At 35.4% G+C, this 20,546-nt stretch overlaps 2 protein-coding genes across 2 annotated transcripts; one reads left to right on the top strand and one right to left on the bottom strand.

Annotated features, from left to right (window-relative positions):
- Positions 1 to 1,140: 1,140 nt before the first annotated feature.
- On the bottom strand, positions 1,141 to 5,041 carry LOC113295818. The gene is made up of 6 exons (XM_026544148.1): positions 4,941 to 5,041; positions 3,474 to 3,549; positions 2,622 to 3,342; positions 2,246 to 2,508; positions 1,349 to 2,108; positions 1,141 to 1,259 (listed from the first exon to the last, which is right to left on the bottom strand). Exons 1-6 carry the CDS (start codon positions 5,039 to 5,041, stop codon positions 1,141 to 1,143), a joined length of 2,040 nt encoding a protein of 679 aa, XP_026399933.1.
- A 5,298-nt stretch (positions 5,042 to 10,339) lies between these two features.
- LOC113299385 (mannosyl-oligosaccharide 1,2-alpha-mannosidase MNS1-like) lies at positions 10,340 to 17,765 on the top strand. The gene is made up of 14 exons (XM_026548407.1): positions 10,340 to 10,742; positions 11,076 to 11,123; positions 11,207 to 11,401; positions 12,377 to 12,489; positions 13,055 to 13,120; positions 13,270 to 13,441; positions 13,983 to 14,072; positions 14,725 to 14,849; positions 15,251 to 15,316; positions 15,893 to 16,001; positions 16,092 to 16,190; positions 16,298 to 16,378; positions 16,465 to 16,635; positions 17,034 to 17,765. The coding sequence occupies exons 1-14, from the start codon at positions 10,578 to 10,580 to the stop codon at positions 17,280 to 17,282; spliced, it is 1,749 nt and encodes a 582-aa protein (XP_026404192.1). The 5' UTR covers positions 10,340 to 10,577; the 3' UTR covers positions 17,283 to 17,765.
- Positions 17,766 to 20,546: the final 2,781 nt, after the last annotated feature.

The following is a 20,546-nucleotide window of genomic DNA, read 5'->3' as shown; positions in this document are numbered from 1 at the left end:
ATATCGGTTCTAAATTTATATCTATAATTTATATTGTTTCACACAAAATTATACAACATTAAAATGCATCAATTTTAGAAAAACAAACAAGTTCATTCAAAACATAAGAGTCGTCGTATGAAGTTCAAATTGGAAAAATGGGAGAATTCACAACTTTAAAGTTCACAATCTGGAAACATAATTAACACATGGACATTACAATTTTAATCAAAATCATTCGATTCATCATAGATATCATAATCTTCCGTAGCTTCATCATCTCCACCAAGTAGTCCATAATTAGAGTCCAACATCAAGTCATCAGTATCATATCCACTATATTCAGAGTCAGTTGGATAAGTAGATTTGCGTCGGGAGATACAAGCACTTTTACCAACAACTGGCATACCTTTTTCACCAACAATATCTTGCAAATCATCCAAAATAACATTATCTCCTTGTACAACCAAGTCATCCAAATTCTCTAAAGCCAACCATTCATCATTGTCATCACGCTCATCCAGAAAAATCGGATCATGAGCTTTCGGATCATCATTATATTGACTGATTTCTTTGTATCGACGTTCCAATTTCTTGTTGTATTGAATAAAGACGCTATCATTCAATTTTTGTTGCTTTATGCGATTTCGCTTCTTTGAATGCAACTGAAAGACGAAAGGATAATAAGTAAATGAAATGAAACACATCAAACAGATTGAATCTTGATGTTCATCATTATAAATTGAACCAAATAGAAAAGCAAAATATAAATCAAGTGTGTTGGAACATAACTTAGTATTTAGCGACCCTAAATGCAGGGAAAAGGAGAAGACAGGTTTAGATTGACTCACCACCGGTCCATCAAAGGTAGCGATGGCAGCACAGAGAACAATACCATGATCATTTTGATTTTGGGTCATAGACTGATTTGGATCATTAGCACATGACATCATATGGAACAATGAAAAATGCCCTACTCTTGCTCATATAGTGGTATACAATGGTAACACATTACACATTCACTACAACTTGGTGTGTCGCGGCACCTCAGGAAACTGAATTACAGGCATACATATGGTCTAAATACCCTTACAGGAAAATGGTAATACATGAAAAATAATCAGTGCAAGTAAGACTCAACAAGATTAGAATACTTACATTCTAAAATGTGCTCCAGTTTCGCTCACACGGGGAAGCAGAACAAGTAAGACTCAATACCCTTATTGCAAATTTTTGTAGGTTTGGGGTATCGATTCCTCCATATGTAATCCACCAATCATCTGTCATAAACACGGACAAAATAATTATACAAATGCATAGGTAACACAGATGTAATCAAACCTTCAACTTACATAACAAACAAACTTACGAGGTTGATCTTTATATCTTCTTTTTTTGCAAACCGGAGTTCCCAAGATCCCGTTAGCATCACTGTAGTCTCTCAATTCAGTTGTAGCTTTCTCAAGATCTTCTTCATTGGGAATAAGCCTTTGCATTGCTGTATGAAGTCCCCTTTTGATTTCTATGTACTTAAGATCATTATCCATTAGATGAGCAGGGACTTTGTAGAATATGGAAGGATTTAAATAATATGCAGCACAATGTAGAGCATGATTGAAGTTATTCTTCCATCTTTTATCAAAGATAGCCTTAATTACAGCCCAAGTACTATCATCTTGACTGAAATTCTCCTCGAGTTTCTCCCTTGCTATCCTCATTGCTTCATAAAAACAAGGCATTGTAGGTTTGCGCTCGATATCCACTAACCTTACAACCTTAACCAAAGGCTTTAGCACTCTACAAGAATAATCAACATCTTCCCAAAATGTACCGCTTGTGACAATTTTAAGTACATTAATTCCCATAGTTTCTTTTGCAAACCTCATTTTCAACCACTTATCATTCACAAACATTATTTGCAAATGGGTTTTATACTTTGTAAGACTTTCTAGTGTGTAGTACTGAGTTGCAAATCTAGTCTTTGTAGACCTATGTAATTCACCACCGATCATCTCCCTCATTAAGCTTAATACTTGAAAATGAGCATAAATATATGTAACGAGTCTCTTACCTAGAATGACGGCTGTCTTGATTCGTGGAAGCTTGCCACCAAGTTCTTCTAGCATCAACTGAACACAATGAGCACCACAAGGAGTCCAAAACATATTTGGGTATCAAGCATTAAATCTTTCCCTGCCTTTTTAAAATTTGAACCATTATCGGTAATGAACTGAACTATATTTTCTTCCCCAACATCGTTAATTACCTCCTTTACAAGCCCACGTATAAAATCAGCATCATTGGTTCTGTTTGACGCATCCACAGACTTCAAAAAAACTGTCCCTTTCGGACAATTCACCAAAAAGTTAATAAGATGTCGCTTTTTCCCATCTGTCCAGCCATCAGACATGATAGAACATCCAAACCTCTTCCAATGTTCCCTAAATGTATCAACAAATTTCTTCATTTCTACTAACCGGTCCTTGAAAAGATTCGTACGAATCTGATGGTAAGATGGTGGGGGAATAGCTAACAAAAAACAACATAAAAAGCAAAAGTAAACCAAATGAATATACGATAAGAAGAACAGATTAAAGCACGTATTATAGCTAAAATCAACTGAGCATATCACAACTGCTTACCTTTCCCATAGTCGTTTATTGCATATATCATTTCTTTGAAACTTGGGCAACGAACAGTGTTAAATGATACTGAATTCTCAGTCATCCAAGCTGAAATGCATTTCCATGCAGTCTTCATTAACTTCTCTTTCACAGCTGAGTCTCTTTCAAGAGTGGCCTGTTGAGTTTTTTGGTGGTCTGTCTTCATATATAAATCAATTGGACCTCTACTATTACTTTGGCTTATCCTCTTTCTCTTTGTCTGATTCTGGGAAACTAGTTGACTAGCACTAGCACCAGCACTAGCACCAGCACCACGACTGCCCATATTGCCATCAATTTCAACTTCTTGTTCTTCAACATCGGTATCAGCATCAGAGGCTTCATCTGAGTTGTTTGCACGCCGATACGCTAAATCAATGTTATCCTTATGAGCTTTTTTGGTCCTCTTTACAGAATTCACCAGACCAACTTTGTTCATAATATCAATGGACACATTTGGACATGAAGAAACATTCCCTTTGATATGTAAAAGATGCTCCTTAAGCCTAGTAATTCCACCACCACGAATTAATTTCTTACATAACAAACAAGTAATTATATTTTGATTTGCTAGGTCTTGGCGTTCACCCCATTCCCATGCTGGATCTTTAGTTTGAGTAGCCGAAGAAGAGGGCAATAAATCACAGGTAGTGTTTGCCATATTTGAATTTGATGCATTAGAAGAATCCATAATCACAACCTACAACAGAAATAAAACAAATTAAATCCCAGGAACAGACTGATAATGTATGCAACTACATACTAATACCATCATCAACAACACAACAAATTAAACCTCAACATTTCCATCAACAACACAACAGATTAAACCTCAACATTTCCATCAACAACCAATCTTAAGGAAATCAGTAGCAATAAGTAAAACAGAAAATTCAAATCCAAATCCCTAAAACAGAAACAAACAAAACAAAAGTGCAATAAGTATGTAAATAGACCTGAACCAAGCAAGAAAGACAATATAGAAAGAATATTATCACACAACTGTAGCTTCTTTGGGATTAATATATAAGCAGTGAAAATCAGTACACAAAAATTAAAATCGTTGTAATCTGTAAAGACATGGAGCTATCTATTTTAATACCCAGTTGCTAGATGAACTGTTTTGATGTTTCTTCAGCGACTTTCCATTTGCTGGATATGCATATAAGATGTATCTTCCCTTGGACCTAAATTGCAAAAATCTAGCATCAGTTTTGGGTACCAGACTACCAGTATTTGTTAATGATCAAAACCAAATTACATTCCAATAGTTTTCTTAAAAACCCTAAAATACACCAAAGTATGAACAAAGATTGACATAATCCATTTGAAATAGTTGACATAGATTGACATAATCGATTAATGATCAAAACTAACCTCTTGTTAAGATAGAATCAACTGAATCTCGCCATTAAAATAGATAAGAAGAACCTGCAACGAAATTTTTGGAATTTAATCTCTACCCTTTGCGTATCGATGGGATTTAGGGATTAAATCTCTTCCCTTCTCTTATAATCCCGAAAATGCCCTCAGAAATTACAGCAAATGACAAATATCGCCGATAATACCGATATTATCGGTGTACTGTATTTCCCGTATCGGACGGTATTATCGGCAAAAAAATCGTATTGCGATATCGGGATTTCCGTATCGCTCAGTGTCCGATACCGGTAATATCGCCGATATTTCGGCCGGTATGGACGAAATTGACTACATTGGTTTTATCAGTATTTTGGCAGTGGGAATTTTTGGAGGAGAAAACGAGGAGGGATAAGGAGATTTGAAGAAGTTGAACAAAGGTCGGTGTGGATCTTGGTGAGTATGATTTTGTAAGTTTTTTGTTTATTTTCTTTGTTTCTCTGTTGATTTAGGTAATTGAAAGTGAGATTGAATAGTTGGATTTTGAATAGTTCGATTAGGGATTACTGATTTAGTTTTTTTTGTTTTTGTTTTTGTGTTGTTTGAATCAGCTGTGCGAAAATCCTCAAGGTAAGCTAGGGTTTGTTTCAATTGTTTTGATGTTTTCATTCTTGTATGAAGCAGCTTCAACTTCGATTTAGGGGTTACCGGTTTAGTTCATTTTGTGCGTGTGAAATGATATGCTAAGTTCCAATTATTGATGGTGGAAGGGTCCTAAAAACTCATAGAACTTCACTAAGTCCAGATTTAGTCCAAGCATTTCTATGCTTAAGTGATTGGCTGCCAGACTTCTTTGATGCAGGTAAATCTTTGTTTCTTTTCCTTTACTTAATTCTTTTCCATATTAGAACTGTAACATATTAATATTAGATGAGCTACCATATTAGATGAAGAACTGTAACATTATATGAGCTACCATATTGCACTTGTTCCAGAACTGTAATTAGAACTGTAACATGTAAAAGCATATTGGATCTCATACGCTAGTAGATGAGCTAATATAGTGTCCAAGTATTGAGCTACCCTAACCAGGTTTTTGTGATTGTGAATGCAGATATGGAAGTCATCGACTGAAGTTGATGCAAAATGAAACCAGCAAAGAAGATCTAGCCTGTTTGAATGTAGTTTTTTGTTTGTAGTTGCAGACTCTGTTGTTGTTTGTTTTTTCATGTGTGATGTGACTGAGGTGTTTGTGTGGTTTGTATTTCTTACACCTGAACAAAAAAGACTGTCAAAAAACTTGAAGAACAACCTAAATTTTCAGCATTTCTGCATTTGCTTTTGTGACAGGCGTTATCGGATTTTAACGGATAAATATCCGTTATCCGATAGATTAACGTTAACGATATCGGTTTGTATTTTTGATATCCGCCGGATGTTAACGGATATCGGATATCCGATAATTCTTAACCTTAACCTTATCGGATTGTCTAATATCCGGCGGATATTTATCCGTTGACAGCCCTATTCCCGAGAGATTTGAATCTCACTGAGATTTTGCGGAGAGATGTGAATCTCTCTCTTGGTTTGTGAAAAGAGATGTGAATCTCTTTGAGATTTTGTGGAGAAATGTGAATCTTTCCTGGATTTTGAGAAGAGATGTGAATCTATTTGAGATTTTTGAAGAGAGATTTGAATCTCTCCAAGATTTTGCAGTGAGTTTTGAATCTTTCCGAGATTTTGCAGAGAGATTTTAATCTCTCTAAGATAGATTTTGTAGAGAGATGTGAATCTCTCCGAGATTTTGCAGAGAGACTTGAATCTCTCTGAGATTTTGCAAAGAGATTTGAACAAGACCAGTGTATCTCGAAAGGATGTTTTAGGAGTCTGTCTAAAGGGCCTAGAGGCAGAATAACCAGTGTATCTCGCGGGGATGTCCTTGGAATTATTCGAAAACCTCAGTAAGTGAAATCAGAGCCTAGAATAGACATGACTAGTGTATCTCGCGATGATGTACTAGGAATCAATCATTGATCTCAAATGGGATGAGTCGTGCTTACATGAGACATGTATATCCCCGCTTTGGGTCATAAATCCGTCGGGGACATTTTTACGCATATGCAATGCTTACATGACCAGTAGTATCTCATCGAGGATGTATATTAGGAATCATGGCATCACAATCAGCTGCGTCTCGTGAAGACATGCTGGAATTGTGGTTGTTATGGTTCATAAGTCTACTGGGGACGTTTTACGCTCTATAGAACCTACGTGACAAGCAGTATCTCGTCGGGGATGTGCGCTAGGAGCCACGACATCACGACCAACAGTGTCTCGCGGGAACGTATACTAGAAATCGTGGTTATGAGTGCCTTGAGGATCAAGGGCTTAATCTCTCCCGTGAGAGTTGAAATGACACTTTTACCCTTATCCAAATTTCACCATCTACAAATGGTTTAGTTCAACTATCATGGACTATAGTTATTGCTTGTTATACTCATTTTCTTTCATTAACACTAGTCATTTAAGAAGAGATTTTAATTCTAATGCTGATAAACTAGCAAAACACTGTAGAAGATTTGATGTCTGTAATGAGTGGTGGGGAATCAATCCTGATTTCTTACCTCAACATTTGTAACTTCTCTTCTTTAATACAATGATTTACTTAACACAAAATAAACAAAACTAGTCATAAAAACCCAAGGTGACCAAACCTGTGGTACAAAAACCACGTTCAAATGTTGGGATCCATTAAAACTCCATCTTAAACAAAATGGATACAAATACTCCAAATTTTTAAAATTTGATACAAAAACCCAAAATTTCAAAATTGGTTTCATCAAATTCTATGATATTTCATCAAATTTTATGATGAAACTTTGGGGTTTTTGTGTTACTTTTGTTTTTTTTTGGGTTTTTGTGTTACTTTTGTTTTGATGGTTTTTTTGTGGATGGATAGTGATACCTTTGGGGTTATAACTCGCGGACCACAAAATAAAATAAAATAGTGGTAATTGAACTATTGTCCCTCCTTTTGAAGGGCCTTCAAAAATATCCCTAGAAAACTTTACAAATATCCCTGATGGTATAATTGTAAATTTTTCTAAAAAAATAATTATTATACTACCTTATTTAACCTTCCTCCATTCTTCTTCGTTTCTATACAGAAACTTCGTTCTTCTTTTCTATCGCCGCTACCACAAACCAGCACCATCAACTCCGCTGCATCCGCCACTACTATTAACAGATTGATCACTATTTTTTTTCGATTTCAACTAATTTCAACTAGTTATTAATTGTTCTTTATCATATTAGGCTAGGGATTGATTTCGAAACCAGATGTTGATATCGATTTGATTTTTAGGGTTTCGATTTTTGAATTTCGAGTTGAAGATTCGAAGGTATCTTTGCATGATCGATTCAAAGGTATGATTTGTTATTTTTCATCTTGTAATATGATTCGGTGGTGGAGGTATTATTTGTTTTTTCTTTTCAAAATTCAAGTTCTATTAATTTTCAAATTGGTGATGGAGATAAAATGGGATTGTTACGATTGTAGTGATTATCTTTCTTTTCTTGTTTAACTTTCTGGTGGTGGTGGTGGTGGTGAGGTTGGGATGATGAAGTTTAACTTTCTGGTGGTGGTGGTGGTGGTAAGGTTGAGATGATGAAATTGACTGTAGAATGATAGTGATTTAATTGTGAATCACAGATTTTGGGGGTTTCGTACATGATTAAATTCTTAGTTTTCTAAAACTGTGATTGTGGTTTTGGATGTTTGTGGTGATATTGATGGTGGAGTTTGACTATCATTGTGGTGGAGATTGGGTGTGATTTTGGTTGCATTTGTTGATGGTGTTCCAGGTATAGCAATTTTCCTTTCAGTAAACCTACTTACTTCAGTTTTTACGGGATCAACAACTGTTGTTGATCCAATTTATGGGATCAACTGCTATTCTTGACCCAATTTTTTATGGGATCAACTACGGTTGTTGACCCAATTTTTTATGGGATCAACTACTGTTGTTGATACTTTCAACTCCTATTGTTGACAATATTAATCATGCTTGTAGTTTAAATCGTGTAAATTTCTTCCAATGTTGAACTTGTGGTGCAATGGTAGCATGACCGACTCCATGTCAGATGATGCGTGTTCGACTCACGCCAAGTTCACTCCATTTTACATGGATCAACTTTCATTGTTTATCCAATTTTAGTGGATCAACAACCATTGTTGATCCACTACTGTTGATCCTTTTTTTTGTGGTTGGTGGTTTTGTTGGTGGATCTGAAATTGCAGCTGATGAAATGGTAGCATTTTTCCATCAGCATGGATAAACATCCACTGTTGATCCAACTAAAATGGATAAACTTATACTGTTGATCCAACTGCAATGGATAAACTTCTACTGTGAAATGTATCAATTTCAGTTTTATGCCACTTACTGTTGATCCATCATCATGGATAAACATCCACTGTTGATCCAACTGAAATGGATCAACTACTGTTGTTGATACAAAAATATTTGAACCAGTGGCAGCGGCGACGGTGACGGCGGCGGTGGCGGCGGCGGACTAGTGGTGGTGGCGGCGACGGACTAGTGGTGGTGGAGGATTGTTGGTGGTGTAATGGTGGTGGTGAAGGAGTGGTGATGGAATATTGGTGGTGGTGGCGGTTGGTAGGTGGTGGAATGGTAATTGAATGTTGGTGGTGGTGGTGCTAGTGGTGGTGGTGAAGTGGTAGAGGAAGAAATTTGTTCCATTTTGAAATAAAGAAAAATATTATATGGACGAGGGCATTAAGATAACGTAATATTAAATGGATAAGGTTATAAAAAAGTAGGGACATATTTATTGTTAAATAAGGATATATTTGTTGGGTTTGAAAAGGAAGGACATAGTTAATATACCCAATAAAATAAGATTAATGTATCCGGTAATTAGATTTAGGACCCGTGACCCTAACCTACGGCGTGGTAGGTCACATGAACCACTTGGAACTAGCAAACATTGCTGTATGCTGAAGGCAGAAAATAATAACGATTTTTATCCACCAAAATCCATTTTCTTAACAAGCTTATTACAGGTGCGGCATGATTTATTAGAGGGACGACATTGTGATAGTAATGTCCCTTTAGTTGGTTAGGGGATGTCCTAAAGGGGATGTAAATTTACTAGATTACCCTTTTCACCTTAAATCAACCAAAATCAAATCAATTTTTTTAAAACCTAATGAATCAGAAAAAATCAAATTAGTTTTTTTTCATCATCTTCTTCATCTTCTCTTCTCCTCCATCAACCGCAACCTCCATTAAAACTGAAAATTTCATCGTCTTCGATTAATCGACGATTCGAAAAATGTTTGGAAAAACCCAGTTAGGGTTTAGTTTATCGTGTTGGATTTAAGTTAACTTTGTATCAAAAATTAGGGTTTTGTATGAAAATTGAAATTGAAATTTCTGCTTGCATGTGAGTTACGGTTGGTAATAACTCAAATACGAACCGTAACTGTAGATTGGGTTGATGTTACGGTTGGTTTTAACTCAAATACCAACCGTAAGTTCTTAGTTTTGAGAAATATGTTCAGTTACGGTTTGTATTTGCATCATATTTATCAACCGTAATTGAGTTACGGTTTGTTACTCAAACAACCATACCAACCGTAAATAATCCCGTGTCTTAAGAATTTATCAAATAATGATTTACGGTTCAAAAGTTAAGTTGACACACCAACAACCGTAGGGTAGTTACGGTTGGTCTCGATTCATTAGTTACCAACCGTAATTTAGTTACGGTTGTTGTCCAAATTTAATTACCAACCGTAACTGGTTTTACAATTGGATCTTCCCCAAATTTAACCAGTTACGGTTGGTAGTGCAAAATTGCAACCGTAAGTTCTTCTGAAAATTTAAAAGTTTTGATTTTGTTACGTACTTTAGATAATTTTGAGCGAGAAAAAGCTAATGGGAACTAATTTAGAAGTATACCGGGTCACTGGAATCACTCATTTTGGTTGAGTGAATCAAAATATAGGGTTTCACAAATATCACAAAAGTTTTTCTTTTTCTTCTCCTCTAAACTTTTTTCTTTTTAACTCTAAAAATCTGATTTTGTTTTGATTTTGAGTTAATATAAGTGAAATTAATCATTAACACTAAACTTGATTATCATCACTAAATTAGATTATCAATAATGAGAGTTAATTTATCATTTCCAATCTTTTTTTGATAAAGAACACCTTGAATGATTATGTAATGACCCTTTTTGTCCTATTAGAATGCTGCCCTCTAATAAAACATGCCGCCCCTCTAATAAGATTGTTTCTTAGAGTATTTTCTCTGGTCGTTATTCCATTTCGTTGGGAATTTTCTTTCCTTCTTCTTCTTCAACCTCGTCTATGTGTGGACGATCAGTCCATTTCATAACCCTAAAAAGGAAAACTAAAAATCAAAAATTCAAAAAAATGAATCTCGATTTATCAAGAAACTCTTGTTGATGAAATATACTGATCTAATAATAAGATCACACCAGATTCAGAAGAAGAAGATTTTTTTTTTCGAATAAAAGTAAAATAAAATGGCGAGGAGTAGTAGATCTTCATTATCATCAACTAATCGATGGAGATATTTATCACCATCTTATTATCTAAAGAGACCAAAAAGATTAGCTTTTCTTTTTATTGCTTTTGTTAGTCTTAGTTTCTTTGTCTGGGATCGGCAAACCCTAAATAGAGAACATCAGGTATCTCCTTGTTCTTTCTTCTTATGTCTTTAATTGTCTTGGGTTTCTGTAAAATTTTGATCTTTTTAGTTTATTATTTACTAGATCAATTTGTTCGATTTTGTGGAACTTAGCCTAGATTCTTTAATTTTGGGCATTTCGGGAATTGGTTATGTGTTGTGTGAACTTGCGTTTGCCTTAATATTTGTTGCTGCTGAATAATTAGCTCTGGGTTTCTTGAAAATTTTGAACTGATAAAAATCAATTTAGGCATGTTTAGTTGAATTTTGAAGCTGAACTTATGGACTCTAAGCGAATAAATTCTCATTAGATTTTGTTGGGTTTGATGTGCAGGTAGAGATTAATAGGTTATGTGAAGAGTTAATTCGGTTGAAAGATCAGGTATGGATAAGCATACTGTACTAGAACTTTGAACCGTGGTTATATGAAAATTAGGTATTAATATTTAAAATGTTCAATTTCAGGTGCACGAATTGAAGACACGGTATGGTGAAGCCACTGAGGACATAGATATTGACCAGAAACCCATCGATGTTCCTAAGAAGGTTGTTATTCCAGATGATCCCCTTGATAAGCAGCGGAGAGAGAAAGTTAAAGACGCTATGCTTCATGCTTGGACTTCTTATGAGAAGTACGCTTGGGGTCAAGATGAACTTCAGGTTTCTAAATTCAATCCAATTTAAAGTTTTATGTCATAATTGACATCTTGATGAGAATGAAACACCTTTTGGGATCTTAGGCTTTGCATTGATCTGGTTTAATTGGCATTGTGGTTATTCTTTTATTTTTTTTAAATGTTCGGGTATAATATGCATGCCTAGATCAGCTAGAGGGTTCTGATCATCCCATTAACTCTCCCCATTTTTATACTGAATGTCTAAAAAATGTTATCTTCTTGTTGGCCAATTTGGTAAAAGATGGCTTGTGTGACTCTGTCTCTGCAGTCTTCTCCTTTTCGTCTAGTAGACTAGTACTGGAAATGTTACCTTAGGTGAGTGGCTTTCATGATGAGCTTCTAATGTTCCTCCAAGAGAAGGTTGCGAAGAAAAAGAAACAAAGGTTTATTTTACTAAGTTCTGCCTACGAAATTTGTATCCGAATTACCACCATAGACATCACTACATCAGTCTTGCTTTCCTCATCTCTTCTTGCAATCAGCACGGACATATAGGCTGGCTTTTTAGAATCATTTTTTATTTTCTTTCTTCCCCCACGCATCTAACTCGAATCACAAGCGGTAGTTGTGAAGCAAAGCTAGGTCCCACAGAATGTGAGTTGTAGATGGAGAATGTTTTCAACCACATGATGGACAGGAGACATTGTTAAACCTCTGAGGACGGGTTCCTGGCCTAGAATAGTCTACCTTACCTGTCCTGGCAATCTTGTAAAATAGTGTATAAAGATAACTCCTTGAGTTCTAATTTTTCATGTTATACTGGTGTGCGTCACTCGGGATATAGTATTTGCTGAAAAAAAAGCTGACAGATTTCTGATTATGCTTATTAGATACTTGATTTTAGGTCAAAACGTACATATCTGCAATGCTAGAAATTCTATTCGAGTTTTCTCAAGAATTAATCACGCTAATTAATTCAAATCTTCTCCACTAACCTGATGAATCTTTCTGTTATCAGCCACAGACAAAGAATGGTGTGAATAGCTTTGGTGGTCTTGGAGCAACTATAGTGGATTCTCTTGATACGTTATATATAATGGGCCTAGACGAACAATTTCAGAGGGCAAGAGAGTGAGTTTTTCAGCATTTCTTACATTTAAAGCTTCATTTAAAAACTTGTGCAAAATGAAACCCATCAATGCGAGTGTCTTAATCAATATGAAGCTCTTATCACATTTTCCTTGTAAAACATAGGTTGGTGTTTTCGTATAATTTAATAATGTTGGACCACCACCTTTAACTTCTACATATACTCATCATGCGTACTGTATAGGATAGAGGAACTTTTGTTTGGATCGGAGTGGTGCTTACTAATCATGTAAACATCATAGAAACAAAAACAATCAAGTGTATTGCTGATTTTTTAACGATGTATGGGTTTGTAACCAATATGTTATGGTGGTACCATTGTCTGTTTTTTAAGCAAAATGTAGGTAAGTAAAAAACTGTTTTTAGTACCTCATGTCAGGGACAAGTAAAACTATTACTTCCCAGGATTATCTATATGTATAAGAAGTTCATCATTTCTTTTGGAGCTCATTTTTCTTTACTTTTAAATGCTAATTTCAGAAGAGTTACTCTTACTTAAAAATGTATCCCTTTGCATGATCCTAAAGTGCTTCTGTTACTTCGACAGGTGGGTTGCAACCTCATTGGACTTTGACAAGAATTACGAAGCTAGTGTTTTCGAGACAACCATAAGGTTGCGTTATAAGGTTCAACCTTGCTTTTATATTCTGCTAAGTCCTCTCTCCTATTGGAAAAAAGCCCTCCGATGGCTTATGAAATGTGGATGAGGGATAGTTTGTTTTGTTATGCTTGCCTAATATCACTTATATTTTGATTTTGCAGAGTTGTAGGTGGACTTCTTAGTGCATTTGATCTCTCCGGGGACAAGGTTTTCCTAGAAAAGGCTATAGACATAGCAGATAGGTTGTTACCTGCATGGGATACACCTTCAGGAATCCCCTATAACAGAATTAACTTGCAACATGGGGATGCCCATAATCCTGGGTGGACAGGGGTAATATCATCTGTCTATTAACTCTTTTTTATTGTTACACATAAGTTTAGTTTGCATGGGTTCCACTTTACTTAGTAGTTTGTATTAGATTGTATTTAACTGCATTGAGATGTCTCAGATTCCAGTTTAAATGTCCCTTTAGCTCAGTTGTCTGTTTCTTGAGCCTGGCAAAGTGCACATGGGTTGTACTTGTGTTTGTGTGCAGTTTAGTTTGTACATATTCCCAATTTAAGTGTTAGATATCCGTGATTAGCGTCTCTTTGGACGTTATATTCAGTGCTTTATGACCTGAGAATGACCTAACACATGCTTTGGACTATAAATAGATTGACAACTGCACCATTCAGTTGTTTATTCCCCTGACAAGTAGCGTTGTTTAATATTTTGATTGATTCTTGAATGGTCTTCCAGATTCCCAGATAGGGATTGTTGTCTCTGGAACTAATTTCCGTCTCAGAAAGATTTTAAATCTATTGCGCATTGTATTTTCTCAAATTTGTCATATGAACAATCTCAGCTGATATTCTTAACTTGTCCCTAGGGTGAGAGTATTCTGGCGGATTCAGGCACTGAGCAGCTGGAGTTCATTGCTTTATCTCAGAGGACTGGAGACCCCAAGTACCAGCAAAAGGTATTGTCGGAAGCTCAGACTTCTAATGATACTATTTTGTTGAGAGTAAAGTATATTCCATTGCAGGTTGAATGTTACAAGTACGGTAGATTAGAACTTACAAGTTATTAGGATAATTACAATCAGCCAGACCGATTAGATCGGAAGAAATTAAAGCATTAAACTTTAATTGATGCAGTCCTAGAAATGACCTCCCATCTTTTGGTGAATGTTTTTGCACGTGGGTACAGAACTGCAAAACATCATTGTACGGTCAACCTTTCCAAGCCTTGTCAAGTCATATCTCCTTTATATGAGAATCGTCCAAACTCTGAAAGCTGTATGGGCAAGCATATCTACTTCCACTTAAATGCAATTAACTTTCGTCAAATTGGCCTTATCCATCAGATGCCAGTGAAATTAAGGCATTAAGCTGCATAAATAACGTGCGTAAAGCAAATAGAAGGTTGATCGAACCTAAAATTGAAGTGTAGATGCTAGGGCATGGTGTAGTCAAGTAATAAACTTGATGAAACAATAGAAGATTAGCAATTATTTGTAATTTCTTTTCTTGCTTATGAGAAATAACAATACGTGCTAAATTAAACCTTTAAAGTTTCAGAACTTTTGTTACTTGATCTGGCTCTAAAGCTTGATAAAATTACTGTTTTAGGTGGAGAATGTTATTACACAGTTGCAGAAAACCTTCCCCGCTGATGGTTTGCTTCCAATCTACATTAACCCCCACACAGGAACAACTGCATACTCAACTATAACATTTGGTGCCATGGGTGATAGGTAATGCGATTCTTTGGTTTTGTTACTTCTGACTCATTCATAATCTTGACTTGGTTTAAGATTCTTTTTGGGTTCAACAGTCGATTCTTTTATCTATTTATATGTGAATACTAGAAACGTGTTGTTTCTGGAACAAGAATGGTTTGCCAACACCTACTGACCAAAATGAATGATAACAACTGAAAAACTACATTTAAACCCGTCGATTAAGAATGAAATCATTGTTACTGCACATCATTTCACAACAAGTAGAAAAATAGCTAGCATGTGAAAATGGGAGTGTATGAAAATGCTATTCTTGATCTTAGGTTCTCTAGTGAGTTGGTTAAATTGTACATGTTTTAAGTAAGGAATACACTCCATTTTTTCGTTGCCCTAAATCATGATTATGGTGATTGCAGTTTCTATGAATACCTACTCAAAGCATGGATCCAGGGGAATAAAACTCAGTCTGTAAAGCACTATAGGTGAGTGAAGGTTGTGGTAGCCTTGGAAATCTGAACACTAATTCTTGTACTACATTGCTTTTATTTATTTTTGTACTTCGTTGGACTATTTGAAACTTTACAGTGACTTTGGCCAGGGTATGATTTTTTTACCTACAGTGTTCGTCCTTATTCAAAATAAACATGCGTGTGTATTACTCATCAGAAGCCAAAAAAAAAATGTGTTGCACAACACAAGATGTTTTTTCTAAAATGATTGACTATTAAAAGAGATTATGTGCCCAGAGTTTCAGCTATTTGTTTCACTGTATTTCTGAATGTGAACCTGGAAGAAGATACCTGTTTAGCAATATTATAATAGGTCAAGCATTGGATCATTGTGGTGTAAATATAACCCAACTGTGTCATGTATCACAAGTTGGAGAGTTGGATATCTTACCTCTTCTGCTAGATCTAGATATTCAACTTTTGATACCTCTGTGGTATTTTTTATCGATTTTAGCATTTAAATTGAGGCGTGTTTCGCATTTTTGGGGATTTTGCTGCTTAGAATTATCACTTCATGAGGATATTCACGACTATTAAGATCTGAAACAGGGATATGTGGGAAACATCTATGAAAGGTCTTGAGAGTTTGATCCGTAAAACAACACCATCATCCTTTACTTACATCTGTGAGAAAACTGGAGAGTCATTATCTGACAAGGTTAGTCTTTGGTACTGAGAAGGGGATTACATCTCTACTGATAATTTGCACTTTGGTCTTTAAAGCTCTATGTTTTTTAAATGTATGCAGATGGATGAATTAGCATGTTTTGCTCCAGGGATGCTTGCCTTGGGATCATCTGGTTTTTTCCCGGGGGACAATGAGAAATATCTACAACTTGCAGAAGAGGTGGTTCCACGAGCTTGCTTTCTTCTGGGTGTATTTGCTTTTTGTTTTATTGTCAATTAGCTAACGTTTCATATCCTATTCCTTGTGTTTCTGGCGGGGTAATGTAGCTTGCTTGGACTTGCTATAACTTCTATCAGTCGACGCCAACAAAATTGGCGGGAGAGAACTATTTCTTCCATCCTGGACAGGTATTGATAGTTTAACTTTTTTTCTTGATATTATCTCAATTAAGTAGAGATTATGAGCATCAGTTTTTTTTTTTGTAAATTTGCAGGATATGAGTGTAGGTACATCATGGAACATATTGAGGCCAGAGACGGTTGAATCACTCTTTTACCTCTGGCGTCTCACTGGTAACAAGACGTACCAAGAATGGGGTTGGAACATTTTCCAAGCATTTGAAAAGAACTCCCGCATAGAGTCTGGATATGTTGGATTGAAGGATGTAAGCACTTTAGAAAACTACTATGAATTTAATAACTAAAGTGGTAACTTCTAGTTTAGTATTTGGCGTTGGCATACAATTCTGATAGAAAGATTTAGGAACCATAGTATTGGAAATGTGGAACGCGATGACACTCCACCATGAATAGGGTTTCCCTGGTAATAGTTAGATATTTGCATATTGCCATTAGTACTCAAGGACTTATTTGGGTCTCATATTTGATTATATAGTGTTTGCCTCCAAGTTCTTTAGCCCGGTGAAACCCCAATATACCCGACACTTTGGAAAGTACTTTCCCCACCCCGTAGTCTGTACTTAAAATTAATATGATCTGAAAGTCTCAACTGTAATTCAAAGTGCTTGTGACTGATGCTTTCTGTTGTTTATATTGTGGTTAGGTGAACTCTGGTGTAAAAGACAATATGATGCAAAGCTTCTTCCTTGCCGAAACACTGAAGTATCTCTACCTTCTATTCTCACCATCCTCAGTCATTCCTTTCGATGAGTGGGTATTCAACACAGAAGCCCACCCTCTAAGAATTGTAACTCGCCATGACAAACCAGAGGAATCTGGAGGATCAAAGACACAACAAAAGCCGCCTCAGAGATTTCGTGCGAGGAAGGAAGGTCGATCAACAGATAAATAGAGGTTTCAACCTTTAACTGAAAATTTTGTCTCTCAAAATTTTTACCATCCAATTTTTTTCCAGTTTCTCACCTAATCTTCGGGATCTGGACCAGCTTAGAAGCCAAAGTTCAGAACAACAAGATTAGGTTCCTGGACTTGATTTAGATAGCCTTGTTCTATATTCATCTTCCATACATGGGAATAATATATATACCTCTGACATGCATTCCCACCAAGGAATGCAATAGAGAGTGATTGTATTAGGTCATCGACAGAGTGACTTTGAGCTGTAGATTCGTTGTAGCTCCCAACTCTGTTTGGGTTGTATTATAGAATGTAGAAATATTAATTTTTGAGTTATCTTTCTCCCTGAACCGGGGATTCCCTTCATCCTTTGATGAATCTGGCTGGAAACTAAGAAAGTTCTCTTTCTTTCCGTCTTTTATTGTAATATCTATACAAGTTTTGAAGAGATTAGAGTTAGTAAAAGAACAGTTGAATATGTCATTGTCCTTGCTAAACTAATTCATCCAGGTGGAAGTGTTCCATTACGTGTAAGAACAGAACTGATTGTTGGATTACCTACAGTTTCCCTTTTGTTGATGAAGGACATCCAATGAGGGGTGAAATCGGGTTCATCGGGTGCCATGGCAGCTAGGAAATTTTTGTTATGAGATACGAATTTCTAATATGGGTTTTGTTATATGCACAAGATAAGAGCCAATCATTGGCATGAAAAAGTGTAAAAAACTATTCCCTCTGTTTCTGAAAGACCGTCCTCGATTCCATTTTGGTATGTTTCAAAAATGCGTCCAGCTTCTGTTTATAGTCATATTTTTCCAATGAACTCTCTAGCACACCCTTAAGTCTTTTATATTCATAATTTCTATTTTACACTTTTTCATGCCAATGATTGGCTCATATCTTGTGCATGGATGCACAAGATAACAAAACCCTTCTAATATATTCACTTCATATACAAGTTCTAACATATTCCTTTTATAATATCCCAAGCTTCTTTTGGTGTCGTACATGTAATTACACGATAATAGATATCTTGAGGTACTCTCGTCTTTTCAATTGGTATCAGAGTAGGCAAATACTAAGATCTAATAATCTGTGTTTGTGGTGATCCTAACGTATAGACATGGACTCTAGTTATTTCAAATCTTAATCTTTGTAGCGATCCTAACCTATAGATATGAACTCTAGTTATTTCAAATCGATTTCAATTCATAACCTTCCGGACTTAATGGTGCAAACTATATGTGGTGGAAAATTGTAATGCAATCATTCTACAATCTTATGACTTTTAACACTTGGAATCTTAGAATTATATGTGATAGGTGCATTATTTGCACTACTTTGATACTCAAATTCCTTGCTTTCTTGCTAGTTCTTATATCATTACCCACTCATTTGTTTGTTTTTGAAATTTGTAGGAGTTTTTGAAGTCAATCCGACCAAAGAAGAGGAATGGAGTTCATTGCAATACAAGAGAAGTCAAATAAAAATGTGTGATGTAAATTTTAAAGGTCCCAGGATAAGAATTGGCTAGGTCAAGATGCTAAGAACCTATCCGATTATAAAGTGAAGTTTTGCCAAAGTACATAAGAACTTCTAGTATTAGGTTGATGAATCGTCAACCTCACCAATTTTGTTGTTGTTGTTGTTGAAGCATTTCTAGAGTTGGTTACCCTTATGTTGTAGAGAACAAAAATACAAGTCCAATGCAAAAAGAATGAGGTTAATCGGACATCGGATGAATATTTTATGAGCAAAACAACAAGAAAGATAAAATTTTTGGAATATCTATAGCTAGGTTGGATCAAGACGATCTATGTGAACAATTTTCTTTGGAAGGGTTGAAACTTGACGATTTTCTGAGTTAAAATTCTCAAAGTTACAGGGGTTTATACGGCTAGGTCGAGGATCAATGGTCCTAGTGGATTCGAGAGTATTCTAACACGCGGAATAGGCTTCTACAACAAGGAAACATGGTTGTGGACGGATTCTAAGCATTAATTTCGTGAGCACTTTATAAGAAGATCCCCACAATATTAAAAAGGAACTTTTTTACACCATTTTACAAGTCTTGGAAGAAATCAACAACACAAGGAACAAAAACTAGGGATTCGAAGCGGTTGCAACATCCTAACAAATTCTATTTACTCTTCTTTTATGTATATCATGGATGCTTCAATATCCATGAGTAGCTAAACTTCTTATACCGGTTAAGGATGTAGTCAAAAGTCAGAAACACGTTACTTGATTAATATCTTGGTATTTTTTTTCTTAATCTCATCATATTGTTCTTAATCTACTGTGTATATCACCATGTATGATTGTGCGAATGTTTGTTCAGGAGCATTAAATATCCATGATAAATATCTACAACTAGATTATGGTTTTGAGATATAGAATTGTAGATGAACCTTGTCATAAGTAGCATAATGTTATTGCTAACTGTATTCAAAACCTTCTTATGATTGCATGTAGAAGCTTGAACTATATTAAATAGATTACATGTAGTACTTTTATTTCGTTGATTAGCCTATTTCATAAAACTTAACACGCTTGCAGGATAAAATTAATCGCATATTGCATTAGGTTGTTCTTTGAGTAGTACTATTTTCATATTCATCATATGTTATGTGATGAAATAAAAAAATTACCGTAGTATGCTCAATGGGGTGCTCTAGGACTCTTGATAATGAAAGATTAAGTGACACTCTAGTTATTAGTTAAAGTACATGTCTTATGACTGCAGATGAAACCCTAACCAGTATCCTCAACATATTTATTCAGTTTACTCATTTTTTGTAAAAATACAAGACTTTCACTATTTTTAATGCCAAGATCAAGACTTGTTTGGAAACAAAATATTCCATTTCCGGATATAGAAGATATTTCATAAATACCCGATCTGAGAATATGGATATACTCTTGGATTAAATTTACGCAAATAAATCATTTGCCATTAAGAGAAATAAGTTGTTATTATAAAATCCAGAATATATTTCACATCAATATCTCACTAGTATAACATCATATTTATAGATACTTGCAAATCCATGTATTTTGCTAAATTAGTCAACTAGTCATGTGCAATCTTCTGAGAAACGAAAACACACAAAGTTTCGATACTAATAATAGTAACAAATATTAATCTTAAATATCAATCAGGATGTAGTCTTGAGTACCATTGGAGTTAATGTGTTCAATATTTTTCGGCATATGAACTTTCAGATCCAACTTGTACACATTATAAAATATGTAGATA

The sequence above is a fragment of the Papaver somniferum genome, chromosome 7 (assembly GCF_003573695.1).
Source record: "Papaver somniferum cultivar HN1 chromosome 7, ASM357369v1, whole genome shotgun sequence".
Classification (NCBI taxonomy): domain Eukaryota; kingdom Viridiplantae; phylum Streptophyta; class Magnoliopsida; order Ranunculales; family Papaveraceae; genus Papaver; species Papaver somniferum.
This window is presented reverse-complemented; position numbering and strand designations above follow the sequence as displayed.

Bases quoted from the DNA above. Each gene is read 5' to 3' on its own strand.
- LOC113295818 (XM_026544148.1), bottom strand. From the start codon at position 5,041: ATGAGATCCAATATGCTTTTACATGTTACAGTTCTAATTACAGTTCTG. The intron at 3,343-3,473 runs GTTTAATCTGTT...TTTCTGTTGTAG, and splicing joins TTGTTGATGGAAATGTTGAG to GTTGTGATTATGGATTCTTC. The intron at 2,109-2,245 runs GTAATTAACGAT...CATTGTGTTCAG, and splicing joins TACGTGGGCTTGTAAAGGAG to TTGATGCTAGAAGAACTTGG.
- LOC113299385 (XM_026548407.1), top strand. From the start codon at position 10,578: ATGGCGAGGAGTAGTAGATCTTCATTATCATCAACTAATCGATGGAGA. The intron at 13,442-13,982 runs GTAATATCATCT...ACTTGTCCCTAG, and splicing joins ATAATCCTGGGTGGACAGGG to GGTGAGAGTATTCTGGCGGA. The intron at 16,191-16,297 runs GTGGTTCCACGA...GGGGTAATGTAG, and splicing joins ATCTACAACTTGCAGAAGAG to CTTGCTTGGACTTGCTATAA.